This window comes from Salmo trutta, chromosome 29 (assembly GCF_901001165.1).
Source record: "Salmo trutta chromosome 29, fSalTru1.1, whole genome shotgun sequence".
Taxonomy (NCBI): domain Eukaryota; kingdom Metazoa; phylum Chordata; class Actinopteri; order Salmoniformes; family Salmonidae; genus Salmo; species Salmo trutta.
Window position 1 is genome coordinate 33,462,923 of NC_042985.1, and position 17,146 is coordinate 33,480,068.

At 44.1% G+C, this 17,146-nt stretch overlaps 1 protein-coding gene across 1 annotated transcript; it reads right to left on the reverse strand.

The window, feature by feature from the left end:
• Positions 1–7,427: 7,427 nt before the first annotated feature.
• LOC115167438 (cytochrome b-c1 complex subunit Rieske, mitochondrial) lies at positions 7,428–10,835 on the reverse strand. Its single transcript, XM_029721851.1, has 2 exons — positions 10,550–10,835; positions 7,428–8,773 (listed from the first exon to the last, which is right to left on the reverse strand). The coding sequence occupies exons 1-2, from the start codon at positions 10,758–10,760 to the stop codon at positions 8,163–8,165; spliced, it is 822 nt and encodes a 273-aa protein (XP_029577711.1). The 5' UTR covers positions 10,761–10,835; the 3' UTR covers positions 7,428–8,162.
• Between the last annotated feature and the right edge of the window lie 6,311 nt (positions 10,836–17,146).

The window sequence follows — 17,146 nt, forward strand, 5'->3', positions numbered from 1 at the left end:
TTTGTTAAAACTGATAACAAAACATACTGATTATGAATGTATAAATGAATTGAGCAGTAATCACGAGAAAAACAAACAATATTTATTTTGTTTAAATGTGTGCATGAGTGTATGAGAGATCGCCTGTACGGAGGAGATTACGGAGTAGTTTGGTTCATCAGGCTGACCCCCAGTCTTCACTTGAAGTTGTTGATACCTCTGTATCTGAGAGAGGATTGACTAAGTGAGGTGCGGCAGTGGGGAGGGTGAAGGTTATCGCAGTGTCTTGTGTTATATAGATGGATTTCAGAATTAACCTGGAAGAATCCATTGAAGGGTTTTGGTGAACTGTCGGGGCGGTATGAGTATTTGTAGATGAATGTGCATAGTTGGCATATGTTAATGTTGTAAATAGAGAAGATATTGAGTTTCTTAAACAAAGGTGCAGATGGAGACAGGTAATTAGAGTTGGGGGTTAGGCTTTGAAATGTATTTTGTATGATGAGTAATTTGTGAGACTGAAGAACTAATTTTATCTGCGTGAAATAGGCTTATGGTGGGACTGGAATTCTTTTCTGCCTTTTTGGAAGAAATTAGCTTGCATAACTACACTTTAAAAAAGGAAAAAGCACTATTTCACTGGCAATACTGGCCTTTATTAAAACACTTCTATATCAAATCAAATGTTATTGGTCACATACACATGGTAAGCAGATGTTAATGCGAGTGTAGCGAAATGCTTGAGTAATGTAGGGTATGTAAACATGATATAAAGTGGCATTGTTTAAAGTTACTAGTGATACATTTATTACATCAAATTATTCATATTTAAGTGGCCAGAGATTTGAGTCTGTATGTTAGCAGCAGCCACTCAATGTCAGTGATGGCTGTTTTACAGTCTGATGGCCTTGAGATAGAAGCTGTTTTTCAGTCTCTCGGTCCCAGCTTTGATGCACCTGTACTGACCTCGCCTTCTCGATGATAGCGGGGTGAACAGGCAGTGGATTGGGTGGTTGTTGTCCTTGATGATCTTTTTGGCCTTCCTGTGACATCGGGGGATGTAGGTGACCTGGAGGGCAGGTAGTTTGCCCCCCAGTGATGTGTTGTACAGACCGCACTACCCTCTGGAGAGCCCTGCGGTTGAGGGCGGAGCAGTTGCTGTACCAGGTGGTGATACAGCCCGACAGGATGCTCTCGATTGTGCATCTGTAAAAGTTTGTGAGTGTTTTCGGTGACAAGCCACATTTTTTCACCACGATGTCTGTGTGCGTGGACCATTTCAGTTTGTCGATGATGTGTACGACGAGGAACTTAAAACTTTCCACCTTCTCCACTACTGTCCCATCTATGTGGATAGGGGGGTGCTCCCTCTGCTGTTTCCTGAAGTCCACGATCATCTCCTTTGTTTTGTTGATGTTGAGTGAGAGGTTATTTTCTTGACACCCCACTCCGAGGGCCCTCACATCCTCCCTGTAGGCCGTCTCGTTGTTGTTGGTAATCAAGCCTACCAGCTCAAACTTGATGATTGAGTTGGAGGCGTGCATGGCCACGCAGTCATGGGTGAACAGGGAGTACAGGAGAGGGTTGAGAACGCACCCTTGTGGGGCCCCAGTGTTGAGAATCAGCGGGGTGGAGATAATGTTTCCTACCCTCACCAGCTGGGGCGGCCCGTCAGAAAGTCCAGGACCCAGTTGCACAGGGCGGGGTTGAGACCCAGGGTCTCGAGCTTAATGACACATTTGGAGGGTACTATGGTGTTAAATGCTGAGCTGTAGTCAATGAACAGCATTCTTACATAGGTATTCCTCTTGTCCAGATGGGTTAGGGCAGTGTGATTGCGATTGCGTTGTCTGTGGACCTATTGGGGCGGTAGGCAAATTGGAGTGGGTCTAGGGTATCAGGCAGGGTGGAGGTGATATGATCCTTGTCTAGTCTCTCAAAGCACTTCATGATGACAGAAGTGAGTGCTACAGGGCGATAGTCGTTTAGCTCAGTTACCTTAGCTTTCTTAGGGCCAGGAACAATGGTGGCCATCTTGAAGCATGTGGGCACAGCAGACTGGGATAGGGATTGATTCAATATGTTCGTAAACACACCAGCCAGCTGGTCTACACATGCTCTGAGTAAGTGGCTAGGGATGCCGTCTGGGCCAGCAGCCTTGCGAGGGTTAACACGTTTAAACGTTTTACTCACGTTGGCCATGGTGAAGGAGAGCCCACAGGTTTTGGTAGCGGGCCATGTCAGTGGCACTGTATTTTTCTCAAAAGCGCATTGGTTCGCGCTTTCAGTTTTGCGCGAATGCTGCCATCAATCAATGGTTTCTGGTTAGGGAAGGTTTTAATAGTCCCCGTGGGTACAACATTACTGAATCACTTGCTAATAAACTCGCTCACCGAGTCAGCGTATACATCAATGTTGTTGTCTGAGGCTATCCGGAAAATATCCCAGTCCACGTGATCGAAGCAATCTTGAAGCGTGGAATCCGATTGGTCGGACCAGCGTTGAACAGACCTGAGCACGGGCGTTTCCTGTTTTAGTTTCTGTTTGTAGGCTGGGAGCAACAAAATAGAGCAGTGGTCAGAATTGCCAAAAGGAGGGCGGGGAGGGCTTTGTTTGCGTCATGGAAGTTGGAGTAGCAATGGTCCAGAATCCTGCCAGCTCGAGTCACGCATTCGATATGCTGATAAAATTTAGGGAGCCGTTTTCAGATTAGCTTTGTTAAAATCCCCAGCTACAATAAATGCAGCCCCAGGATATATGGTTTCCAGTTCACATAGAGTCCAGTGAAGTTATATCAGGGCCGTCGTGGTATCTGCTTGGGGGGGGGGGGATATACACGGCTGTGACTATAACCAAAAAGAATTTTCTTGGTAGAAAATGCGATTGTAAGGAATTATAGGTCAGGTAAACAAAAGGACATGTGTTCCTGTATGCTGTTATGAGTACATCACAAGTCGTTAATCATAAGGCATACACCCCTGCCCTTCTTCTAACCAGAGAGATGTTTGTTTCTGTCGGCAGGATGCGTGAAGAAACCGGGTGGCTGTACCGACTCTGATAACATATCCCGAGTGAGCCATGTTTCCGTGAAACAGAGAATGTTACAATCTCTGTCTCTCTGGAAGGCAACCCTTGCTCGAATTTCGTCTACCTTGTTGTCAAGAGATATTGGTGACAAGTATACTCGGGAGCGGTGAGCGATGTGCCCGTCTACGGAGCCTGACCAGAAGACCGCTCCGTCTGCCCCTTCTGTGGCGCCGTTGTGTTGGGTCGCCAACTGGGATCAGATCCATTGTCCTGGGTGGTGGTCCGAACAGAGGATCCGCTTCGGGAAAGTCGTATTCCTGGCCGTAATGTTGGTACGTTGACGTTGCTCTTATATCCAATAGTTCTTCCCGGCTGTATGTAATAATACTTAAGATTTCCTGGGGTAACAATGTAAGAAATAATACATAAAAAACTAAATACTGCATAGTTTCCTAAGAATGCAAAGCGAGGCGTCCATCTCTGTCGGCGCCATCTTGCTAACACCCACAACAAGGGATAATTCAGAATTCAAAGAGCACATGTTGCAGAATTCAAAGAGCACATGGTGGGTCCTGTGGCAAGTCCCATGGACAGCTCCACACCAACAGTCACAGACAGCACCATGAACAGCTAAGCAGCAAGAACCATGGACAGTGGTCCTTCTGAACTCCTTTGGCAAACCTTCAATGTGTCACCATTCCGTTCCAATGTTTACAATCTTAAGATTAGTGCAAAGTTCTTAAAACACATTAACTGAATACGTTGTTTATGGGCCGGAGAGAAAAGTAAGTTATATACTCCATGGCAGAAGCAGTTAATTGAAAATGCCAACTGCGATGAGTTCAAAGAAGTGTTAGTTACACTGATATAAACTACATTTAAGAGTCCTGCTGAGAGTCACGTCCCCATCACTCAAAGAGCAGTACTTCTTCTTCCCTAAGAGATAGAACTAAATGATGGAGGACAGTGATTGCTCATTCAACGTCGCTGTGCCCCTGTGTGTGACCCGGAGCAGTTCCCCTCTTCTGCACACTGAGAGGAGGATTCAGTTGTTGCTGTTGTTGTTGACTGACGGGATTAATGAGGCCATTTACACCCGCAGATCAGCAGCCGCTTGTGAGAGCATAAAAGGGTTTAGTGCATGAGGAGGAAAAATAAACTTATATTAGGCTTTATTATCCCGTCCCGACACGACAGCTCCCCACGCGCTCCGTTCTCACCGGAGAATCATTTTCATCTCAATTTGTGGCACCGTGTACCGCCGGGCGCCGGCACAGTCGCTTTATGAAACTCCAGCTGCAACCAACATGGCAGAGTTAGCTGAAAAGAGGAGATCAATTTCCTCTAATGATCTGACAGTTTCTATGTGATGTCTCAATTTACACTCATTCATTCAGATTGGTGAGGCTTTTTTTCTAGAGTGAGTGAACAATTGCACATTCTCTACACTTCCCCCCACAGATATATCACACGCAAGCGCCCATACGCGCGTGCGCACACACTTATAATATTCATTGCATTCAGTGTATTGGTAAGTTAAAGAAACCAGGCATTTCCCTTGTATTTTTTTGTACTTCGGTAGTGGTGTATCACATACGGATGAGTGCATGACCACAATTCGAGACACGAGTCGGGAGTAGCAGAGACATTGAATGTAGCTTACTGTCTGAAGAGATGAGTGTTCAGTCTGTGATGGGAAGATGGACATCAACTCAGCTGTCACGACTGCGTAGAGGAAAGGTCATTCCACCATTGTTGGGTCATGAAAAGAGCTGTGACTGAGATGAGAGCAAGGATGAAAGTGCCAAGGTTCCAGCAGAGGCAGAGCAAAGTGGTCGAGCCAGGGTGGAAGGTCTGATCGCTGCCTGGCTGCAGGTAAAGGGCTGTACCCCTCACTGCCCTAGGCTTGTAGGCAAGCAACAGGAACCGGTGGCACCATCTGAGCATATTCCGCTAGTAAGAGGAACAAAAAGTAGAACACAGGCAAAGTAGCAGAGTAGCAGGCTGCCCAAGCTCTGAAATATGTTGCAAACTGCCACCAGGACCCAGTGAAAATAGTTGAGGAATGAAGTTAATCACTCAAAATGCAATTCAAACATTTTGGTTCACTGAGAGACAAAGCCCGAGATGACACGACAATGAAACATTAAAACACAGATTTAATGAAGTTTGAAACATTTTATTACCAGCTATTTTCTATGGTCAAACTCCTTATCACTATGCAAAGTAATGCAAAACAAGTTCAAATGAATCACAAGATCCTAATAAATCTTTCATCATAATCTGATCACCCTAGAGACAAGTAGAGGATGAATATGTTAATTTGACACATCAGATTGAGGGAGCGTAAATCAGAGTTTGCAGCTAATTGTTACATTTTTCTGGTTCCATCATCGGTGAAGAAAAGCAAGATACCCTCTTCACTCTTTCAAGATGACTGCTCCAGCATCAGAGAGTTTTCAGACAAATGCTACATTAGATGCTTACACCGTGCAGCTTTGAAGAGATGAATTCAAAGTAGTCTGCGAAAAAGGGACTTGCAAAGTAATATACAAACAGTATATTACCTCCTTTGTTTTACAAGGATCTGAGCCAGGCCGAATATAATCATCCTAGCCAGCATCTTACGTGTTCCCTAGAATGGCTTTGAGAATGCAAGTGGTCAGCTGAATGAGGTAGCATGACAGCCTTTCAGATCAGCAGTCCATACACAAGCAGGAGTTCCATTATATAAAAAGGTGCATTAGAGAGCTTACAGACATGCTTTATAGCCTCGCTACTGTTATTTTATTATTTTTATTTGTTATTTTTATTGTATTTTGCTTTGCTTTACTTATCTATTTTTACTTAACACATTTTTCGTAAAACTGCATTGTTAGTTAAGGGCTTGTAAGTAGGCATTTCACTGTTGTATTCAACGCTTTGTGATGTAACGAGTGCCACAGCAGGAGCAGGGAATCCAGCTTTGAAATGTCAAGAGTGACGTGGTGTCCTGACATCCGTGGTGATATAATCTTATATCAATCACACCTGAAGGGCAAAGGCGCATCTGGCAGGCAGAGTTGACATGGCACCAGTGAGCAAGCCTGTGTCTGGCCGGGCAGGTGGCGTGTCAGACTATCAGGAACAGAGGTCACTCCAGGCAGCAAGGCAGAGTGAGGGGGTTGTACTGTGGCGAAAGCCACCCATAACAACAGTGTGAAGTTTAAGTTTTAGAATAAATAAAAGTCATCTGAAACCTTATTGTGCAGAGGAATTTTTTGTTCTCCAGTTGACAGGGAATGCTATCTGAAAAGCTACAGCAGTTGCTTCTTTTCTCTATGAAATAGGCCTAAAAATAGATGTTCCATTATTGTACTAATTAATATACATCATATGTAAATAAAGTGCATTCTACAAGTTGGCTTGGCTGGGAGCAATTATTTATTCTCCTCTGATCCTTTCAGCCTTGTAGCTCCACCCAGGAGAATATGCAATTTTGACCTAAAAAGACATGTTAGGCGTCTGTCAAAATACAGGGAAATCTGCTAAAAAAATAAAAAATAAGGCATTGGTTAGAGGCCTCTACTTATATTATGTGAAAAGGTTGTCAAGAAGCTCTCCCAGCAATGTGGCTGCTTTCGAGAGCACAACATCCAGCAACACTACTCATTTGGAATTCTGACAATTTGATATAGCCTTCTCCCTAACATAAGTTTTACCAACCAATCAGCTGCATGAATGCCAGTGGGGAATTCTGTGCCAATGTCACACACAAAACCTGTTTCATTGGACAATATACAGCACAAAGCAATTTACAACCAATATCATGTGTAGTTATGAGACTTTGTGGAATTCCAAGTGGGACATTTCTTCAGGGCTGAACCCGAAACATTAACCGGTCACATCAATCCTATTTACTGAACACGTATTATAAGGAATCCATTGGGATAAAATAAATACGCACACAGGCAGTTATGCATAGCTTGTCTCTGTGGCCATGGAGAGAAAAAGACAAACACTTTATTATTAGCTAGTTATTAGTCAATGAAGCGTGGGAATGCCAGGCGGGTTGGCAGCCATTTCCCTTCTAATCACCAGAGCTCGCAGTCAAGAGACCACCTCAGAGAGCAGGCTTCTCTTCATACCAGACTATGACACACCTCGAGCGGTTATACTTAACCATAACCAGCCAATGTCAACTATTCATTTATAGGAACTAAACCAGACTGTAGTTTTGACGTGCAGGTAAAATCAAATGAGGGTTCATGTTATTAACCCAGCCTGACAGCTAAATGAAATGTACTCGCAAATCTGAGGTTTGCTTTAGCAGGTGCATCAGAAATGTTCAAATGACATTGACTATAGAGGAAGAAGCTGCTGCTGTGTACTGCACTTGCAACCCAGCATGAGCTGCAAGCTGTAAATAGCACACAAAAGGATGATTTTCTGAGAAACATTTATTAGCTTAACATGAGTATACATTTGTACATAACTCTGTATGCAGATGGGTAGCTCATGAATAGAGAAGTGTAATCTGACGGTTCTGTTGCATTAGCGTCGATTTAAACACTCAATGCCTTTGTCAGCACCCACTGACCCCATTTCTGTCTGGTATAGAATGTTGTAATGTTAATCTGTGTGACCACCACCAAAGCAAAACAATGATATTGATAAGAAAATATACAACCTTATGTAATATTGCCATTAAAACAATTGAACCTGGCACTCTAAATCGTCCCAACAATATCCAAGATTTTGGACCTCTGAAACTGAACATAAAGCCATCATTCATGACATTAACCCTTGAGAATCATCTTCGGACACAATTGTTGGCAACTGTCTGTTAGCAGGTGTACGTTTTTGATTGAGCAGCAAAATCTTGGTCAATCCCCTTGTACCTGCACTATTAAAACATCATTATTAGTAGGCTATTCCATGTTAAGAAAGGCAAAAGAAACCCGACTACTCATTTACAACCCAGGTCGTATTTTGGTACAATATAGGATTTAGCTGAGATTGGGTAAATAAATAACATGAGAGGTTTTCAATCAGATAAAATGTACATTTATTACTTACAATAATTTATACCACCCTGAAACAGAGGTTGTGCCTGCTAATGGATGGAACAATGAGCCAGACAGAAACATACTGATCTGTGATCTCAGTCTAAAAACTTAACCTACAATTACTGTGTCCTCATCTGGGAACTCATAGTAGGGCACCTCAAGGTTAAGTGGGGCTGGGCCTTTCCTGATGCGGCCAGAGGCATCGTAGTGAGAGCCATGGCAGGGGCAGTAGTATCCGCCATAGTCACCAGCATTGGCGATGGGTACACAGCCCAGGTGGGTGCACACGCCAATGACAATGATCCATTTTGGGTTGGCGACGCGGTCCTTGTCGTGCTGGGGGTCACGTAGCTCGGCCATATCCACAGCTTCCTCGGCGGCGATCTCTTTCTCAGACCGGTGGCGGATGAACAGAGGCTTGCCCCTCCACTTGAAGGTCATATTCTTTCCCTCTGGGATCTCTCCCAGCTTGACCTCGATCTTGGACATGGCCAGGACATCAGCTGAGGCACTCATGGAAGAGATAAACTGTGTGGCCACGGTCTTGGCTGTGTAGACACCAACCACGGCTGTGGCCCCGGTGACAAGGTAGGAGAAGGTTTTCCTGGACTCGCTGCTCTCCTGAGAAGATTTCTTGGGGTCAAGCAACTCAGGCCGACGGTAATCAGAGAAATCTGGCACCTTGATGTCAGTGTGAGCGAATCGGACTGTAGCTTTTGCTGAAAAATAAAACAAGTCCATTAGATAAACAATCAAAACAGTATTAAGAGATAGACAATGGCACCGGTGTAGAGGTAATTGAGATAATTATGTAAATGCAGGTAGGGTTGTTAAAGTGGCTATGCATAGATGATAACAGAGAGTAGCAGCGTGGGGGCAAATAGTCTAGGTAACAATTTGATTAGCTGTTCAGGAGTCTTATGGCTTGGGGGTAGAAGCTGTTTAGAAGCCTCTTGGACCTAGACTTGGCGCTCTGGTACCGCCTGCTGTGCGGTAGCAGAGAGAACAGTCTATGACTAGGGTGGCTGGAGTCTGACGAGTTTTAGGGCCTTCCTTTGACACTGCCTGGTATAGAGGTCCTGGATGGCAGGAAGCTTGGCCCTGGTGATGTACTGGGCCGTACGCACTCTGCAGTGCCTTGCGGTTGGAGGCCGAGCAGTTGCCATACCAGGCAGTGATGCAACCCGTCAGGATGCTCTCGATGGTGAAGCTGTAAAATCTTTTGAGGATCTGAGGACCCATGCCAAATCTTTTCAGTCCCCTGAGGGGGAATAGGTTTGAAATACTGTTTGTTTTCCCGGAAAACTGCCATTTCGTCCTCATGCTAGCTAGCAGTAGCCATTATGGAATTGCACGTCCCTTTGAACAACAAAATAAGATGATTGGTTAACTGCCATTGCAAACTGGCTGCAGTGGCTACTGCTAGCTAGCATGAGGACAAAAAGGGCAGTTTTCTGGGAAAACGAGCAGTATTTCAACCTTCTCGATCCATCAGTGTGGATTAAGGTAAAGTTTGGAGTGCAGTTGCATATCCCATCCCTGCATAGAGGTAAGCTTTCCGACCCATATTGCACGCCAGCTCCATGGCGTCTTAATATATCCATGATTGCATTCTGACCCCAGTGTAGCTAAGTGTAGACAAGTGTAACGGTAGGGTCAGAATCTGCTGACTATCATCACTAAGACCCACCTGTATGGGTTATGTAATGTTATTGTAACTAGAATGATCAAAATATGACGTTACTACACATCAGTAAAGGTAGCAGCTAGCTAGTCAGGTTGACCCCAGACTCCAGTCACATAGTTTGTTTAACCCAAAGGCGCAACATCGCGAGACTTCCGGGAACGCTTGCAAAACAGACCAAGCAGACCAGGCAAGGGTTTGCAAAGTCAATGAGATAAGTGTTATACTCAATGACGTATTTCTGCGCATGAGTTTAGCTAGGTAACGTCGACATTGCATCGCCTATAAGCATGATCAGGGATTTCTATTGGAGAAGCAGTTTCTGCCTATCTTCAAACTGAACTGTCTTTGTGCCCCATACTGCAGTGTTGCTCCTCCTGCTAGTTAAAATTTCTTAGCCTCGTTCATCATGGGCATCCCACTTACTTAGCTAACTAACTAGATAATTGTTAAAATATTATTATACCCCATCGATATGTGAAATTAATTGTACTTCTACCCAACATGTTGTTTGTGGTTGTTGGTTCAAACCGTTTGGTCTTGACCTCGCAGTCAGCTACCTTAGTTAGCTAGTTAACTCGCCGGTTGGCTAGGCCGCTTCTAGCCAATGCACTCTACACAGCTAACATTAGCGAGCTAATGAACACTAGGCTAAACTATGAAACTATCCTCAGATTCTACAGCATATCAATTGGACTTTAGTAAAAATAGAACAGCACGTCCTAACATCGTATGTCAATGACTCTTCAACAAGTAAAACAAACAACCCGATTACAAACAGCCCTGAGATACTGCTAGCTTAGCTACTTACCATTTATGCTAACTGATACTGCCGGCCCAGTCTTTGGACTCTGACCGTTCAGGGACTCGCGGGTAAGGAAAGGTTTCTTCGTGTCTACCAACACTTTCTCTCCTTTTACAACCACCCCTGGAATAAGGGCTTTGAGGGGTCCAGCAACTGCATAGTTTGTAGCCTGCAAGTATGGGGAAAATGCCCCCGAACGAGCGGCAAGGGACATCATCTTTTTAGCGAGAGAGGCTCCTTGCAATGCTAGCTAGCTACGACCTTGCCTAGATTGTGCAAGGGGAACAAGCGCTGGTTGATTACGCAACACGTCAGGTGACGAAATTACGTATATCGGATACCTTTTCTACTGTGATGAGCAATGTCTAATCCATTCTTCTCTTAGGGAATTCTTATCTGCTGAAAATACTTAGGACTTTTCTGACACTAAATAGTTTTATGTGTTTTGTTTTACACTTGTAAATGTTTTTGCTCAAGTTCGAGATAACCAATCATAATTTGCATAAATTTATTCCCTGCTTTGATAGCTGGGGCGGGCCTAGTGGTCAGAGCGTTGGACCAGTATGAAAGTTTGGTGGATCGAATCCCTGAGCTGACAAGGTAAAAATCTGTCGTTCTGCCCCTGAACAAGGCAGTTATCGCACTGTTGGCCGTCATTGTAAATAAGACTGTGTTCTTAAATGACTTGCCTAGTTAAATTAAATATACATGTAAATATCACATTAGGACTTACATTTAATAATTATCCTCATCATGCAGAAAAATACAAAACATTATGCATAGCTGCTATTTGTGTAACGGTTATACATTGACTTCATAGGTGGTGACACATAGATATTCAAAATATATCTTTGTCCAAATGTAGGCCCCTGTCATGCATTTTTTTTACATTTAATTTTTATTTTTTTTCACCTTTATTTAACCAGGTAGGCCAGTTGAGAACACGTTCTCATTTACAACTGCGACCTGGGCAAGATAAAGCAAGGCAGTGCGGCAAAAACAACAACACAGAGTTACACAAACAAATTTAGTCATTAACACAATAGAAAAATCTATGTACAGTGTGTGCAAATGTAGGAGAGTAAGGAGGTAAGGCAATAAATAGGCCATAGAAGCAAAATTATTACAATTTAGCATTAACACTGGAGTGATAGATGTGCAGATGATGATGTGCAAGTAGAGATACTGGGGTGCAAAAGAGCAAGAGGATAAGTAACAATATGGGGATGAGGTAGTTAGGTGTGCTATTTACAGATTGGCTGTGTACAGGTACAGTGATCGGTAAGCTGCTCTGACAGCTGATGCTTAAAGTTAGAGGGAGAAAAAAGACTCCAGCTTCAGTGATTTTTGTAATTAGTTCCAGTCATTGGCAACAAAGAACTGGAAGGAAAGGTGGCCTAAGTAAGTTGGCTTTGGGGATAACCAGTGAAATATTCCTGCTGGAGCGCATGCTATGGGTGGGTGTTGCTATGGTGACCAGTGAGCTGAGATAAGATGGGGCTTTACCTAGCAAAGACTTATAGATCACCTGGAGCCTGTGGGTTTTGCAACGAATATGTAGTGAGGGCCAGCCAACGAGAGCATACAGGTCGCAGTGGTGGGGTAGTATATGGGGCTTTGGTGACAAAACAGATGACACTGTGATAGACTACATCCAGTTTGCTGAGTAGAGTGTTGGAGGCTATTTTGTAAATGACATCGCCAAAGTCAAGGATCAGTAGGATAGTCAGTTTTACGAGGGTATGTTTGGCAGCATGAGTGAAGGATGCTTTGTTGCGAAATAGGAAGACAATTCTAGCTGTTATTTTGGATTGGAGATGCTTAATGTGAGTTTGGAAGGAGAGTTTACAGTCTAACCAGACACCTAGGTATTTCTAGTTGTCCACATATTCTAAGTCAGAACCGTCCGTGGTAGTGATGCTAGTCGGGCGGGAGGGTGCGGGCAGCAATCGGTTGAAGCGCATGGACTTAGTTTTACTAGCATTTAAAAGCAGTTAGAGGCCACGGAAGGAGTGTTGTATGGCATTGAAGCTTGTTTGGAGGTTTGTTAGCACAGTGTCCAAAGAAGGGTCAGAAGTATACAGAATGGTGTCGTCTGCGTAGAGGTGGATCAGAGAATCACCATCAGCAAGAGTGACAACATTGATGTATACAGAGAAAAGAGTTGGCCCAATAATTGAACCCTGTGGTACCCCCATAGAGACTGCCAGAGGTCCGGACAACAGGCCCTCGATTTGACACACTGAACTCTATCTGAGAAGTAGTTGGGGAACCAGGTGAGGCAGTCATTTGAGAAACCAAGGCTATTGAGTCTGCCGATAAGAATGTGGTGATTGACAGAGTCGAAAGCCTTGGCCAGGTCGATGAACACGGCTGCACAGTCTTGTCTTTTATCGATGCTGGTTATGATATCGTTTAGGATCTTGAGCGTGGCTGAGGTGCACCCATGACCAGCTCGGAAACCAGATTGCATAGTGGAGAAGGCACGGTGGGATTTGAAATGGTCGGTTATCTGTTTGTTAACTTTGTTTTTGAAGATTTTTGAAAGGCAGGACATGATGGATATAGGTCTATAACAGTTTGGGTCTAGAGTGTCTCCCCCTTTGAAGAGGGGTATGACCGCGGCGGCTTTCCAATCTTCAGGGATCTCAGACGATATACGGAAGAGAGGTTGAATAGGCTAGTAATAGGGGTTGCAACAATTTCGGCAGATCATTTTAGAAAGAGATGGTCCAGATTGTCTAGCCCAGCTGATTTGTAGGGATCCAGATTTTGCAGCACTTTCAGAACATCAGCTGTCTGGATTTGGGTGAAGGAGAAGCTGGGGGGGGGGGGGGGGGGCTTGGGCAAGTTGCTGCAGGGGGTGCTGAGATGTTGGCCGGGGTAGGGGTAGCCAGGTGGAAAGCATGGCCAGCCGTGGAAAAATGCTTATTGAAATGATAGATTATTGTAGATTTATCGGTGGTGACAGTGTTTTCTGTCCTCAGTGCAGTGGGCAGCTAGGAGGAGGTGCTCTTATTCTCCATGGACTTTACAGTGTCCCAAAACTTTTGGGAATTACTGCTACAGGATGCAAATTTCTGTTTGAAAAAGCTAGCCTTAGCTTTCCTAACTGACTGAGTATATTGGTTCCTGACTTCCCTGAAAGTTGCATATCGCGGGGGGCTATTCGATGCTAATGCAGACGGCCACAGGATGTTTTTGTGCTGGTCAAGGGCAGTCAAGTCTGGGGTGAACCAAGGCTATATCTGTTCTTAGTTCTACATTTTTTGAATGGGGCATGCTTATTTAAGATGGTGAGGAAAGCACTTTTAAAGAGCAACCAGGCATCCTCTACTGACGGGATGAGGTCAATATCCTTCCAGGATACCCGGGCCAGGTCGATTAGAAAAGCCTGCTTGCTGATGTGTTTTAGGGAGCGTTTGACAGTGATGACGGGTGGTTGTTTGACCCACGGAACCATTATGCACGCAGGCAATGAGGCAGTGATCGCTGAGATCCTGGTTGAAGACAGCAGAGGTGTATTTGGAGGGCAAGTTGGTCAGGATGATATCTATGAGGGTGCCCATGGTTATGGATTTAGGGTTGTACCTGGTAGGTTCCTTGATAATTTGTGTGAGATTGAGGGCATCTAGCTTAGATTGTAGGACGGCCGGGGTGATAAGCACGTCCCAGTTTAGGTCACCTAACAATATGAAATCTGAAGATAGATGAAGGGGGTCTATAACAAGCAGCAACGGTGAGAGACTTGTTTCTGGAAAGGTGGATTTTTAATAGTAGAAGCTCTAATTGTTTGGGCACAGACCTGGATAGTATGACAGAACTCTGTCAGGCTATCTCTGCAGTAGATTGCAACTCCGCCCCCTTTGGCAGTTCTGTCTTGTCGGAAAACGTTATAGTTAGGAATGGAAATTTTGGCATTTTTGGTGGCCTTCCTAAGCCAGGATTCAGACATGGCTAGGACATCAGGGTTGGCGGAGTGTGCTAAAGCAGTAAATAAAACTTAGGGAGGTGGCTTCTAATATTAACATACATGAAATCAAGACTTTTACGGTTACATAAGTCAACAAATGAGAGCTCCTGGGGAATGGGAGTGGTGCTGGGGCCTGCAGGGCCTGGGTTAACCTCTACATCACCAGAGGAACAGAGGTGGAGTAGGGTAAGGGTACAGCTAATGGCTATAAGAACTGGTCGTCTGGTGCGTTCGAAAACAGAGAGTAAAAGGAGCAGATTTCTGGGTGTGGAAGAATAGATTCAAGGCATAATGTACAGACAATGGTATGGTAGGATGCGAGTACAGTGGAGGTAAACCTATGCATTGAGTGACGATGAGAGGTTTTGTCTCTTGAGGCACCATTTAAGCCAGGTGAGGTCATCGCATGTGTGGGGGTGGAACAAAAGGGCTTGCTCAGGCATGAGCAGGGCTGGAGCCTCTACAGTGAAATAAGACAATAATCACTAACCAAAACAGCATTTGACAAGGAATATTGACATTAGGGAGAGTGATGTGTAGCCGAGTGATCATAGGGTCCAGTGAGTAGCTCGGCGAGCTGGAGACACAGCGATTCAGGCTGCTTGCGGGCCGGGGATAGCAGATTGAAGCATTAAAGGTACCTAAACTAGGTAGCTAGCTAGCTTTCTTGCAATGATTGAGTCTAACATTTAAACATAACTAGTAACATGACTTTGTAACCATGCTGTGTCACTTTTGATTCTAAATTGCAGATTCATAACTAGCCCAAGATATACTGTTAAGGCGCGTCAGGACTGTTGTACACATTGGCCGCGACATCGTCAATACTTTAATTAATAACCCAAGAGACACTCCTCTTGGGTGAAGGAGAGATAATGCATAACTGAAGGGCACAAATACATTTCTTAAATGTCTCTTGGAGGGCCAGAAAATAAATTAACAGTGGACAACCATTTTTACCTGGTCAAAAACCTCCACATCCTTCTCAGTCCGTGCCTGAAGTTGATCCTCGAAAGTGTTCTGATCTGGTTAGACAACTTCCACCACATCAGTTGGGGTTTCAGTGATCTGAAAGTACGTTATACAAAAATAGCCATAGACAAACAACACTAAATCGATGACAAATTTGAAAAAGTACAGTATATGCAATAATTGTATATACAATTGAAATGTTTACCTCAGTCAACAGCTGCGGCTCACGTCCGTACTCAGTGGAGGCCTGGATGCTGTTATTGTGTGCAAAGAGAATTACCTTCAGGTTGGTTTCCCACCCTTCCTGGTACCAATCAAGGGTCTGGTTAGTCCAAACGTGGAGGAGGGGTTAGGAAAGCGATATCTATTGACAATGTAAGATATTGAAATATGTCTGATTATTTACCATGGAAAAACAAAAACAAATTGTAAAATATAAATAAAACAAACCATTGGTGACAGAATATATCCTATAACATCCATACCTTGTTCCAGCGTTCATGACCTCGGTCACTCAAGATGACCACAGGAGAACCGTGGGTGTAGAAGATGTCCATCATCTCGTTGGAGGTGGCCTCGCCAGTCTCGTCCTTGATGGGTATCATACAAAACAAAAATCTATTTTTGGTTCCATTCACCCTTTTTAATGGGTTATAGAAGGGAATTTGGAGTTAAGCACATACTCTTCCTTTACTGACCTTAATGGGTATTGCCTCCATCCACTTGGTAAAGTGATCGGTCACCGTTGCCATTCCTGGATTTCGTGAAGGGTCTGATGAGGTCCACCCCTAACATTTAAAGTGTTAGAGATAAGATTACTTTATTCTTACCCGTATCATACAGAATGCAGATTTTCATATTTGTAAGGATACTGACACACACACACATGTTCTATAATAATGAAATCTGCTGTGGTCAAATAATGCAACCATTACAAAACAACTTATCAGGGCAAAATTTGAATTTGGACACTTACTGATCATGTGCCTCGATGAAATAACTTTAACGGCGCCACAACTTCGGCGCCACGGTCTTCGCCCTCTCAAACTTCTGGCAGGCTAGACAGGGTACTGACTAAGAAAAAAGTAACAAATTGGAACATTGTGTGCTCTCTGATATGACATTCATCAAAATCATAATAATTTCAGATATAATAGAATGTGATTGATAAACAAAAGGTTATTTCAATTGCCCAGCTGACCACCTCCTTGACAATTCCCCTTCAGAAGAAGCGTAGGTTGATTTTGGCAATCATGCGCTTCACCCACGAAATGGCCAACATGCATCTCGGTCTGCACGGCCTCCTACTCCTCCTTAATAAAAATCGCCCTCCTATGTGGCTGGCCATCCTTTCCCCGTATGATTGCAAGAGAAGAGTTGTTGAAATACTCAAGTCTAAGGACATTTGCACTGCTGTCTTTCTCTCTCTCTGTTTCTCCCTGTCTGTCTTCCACTCTCTTCCCACCTCTCTCTCCCTCTCTCAATTCCATCCTTTCTTTCTCACTTCCTTCCTTCCTCTCCCCCTCTCTCTCTCTGTGTCTGTCTAGCGAAGACACCTAGTTCAGGGTATTTGGAATTACCATAATTGCTTACACCTATCCATTTGATTGATCAGGTTTAACTTATAGCTAGATGCCTCTATATGACAGACATATAAT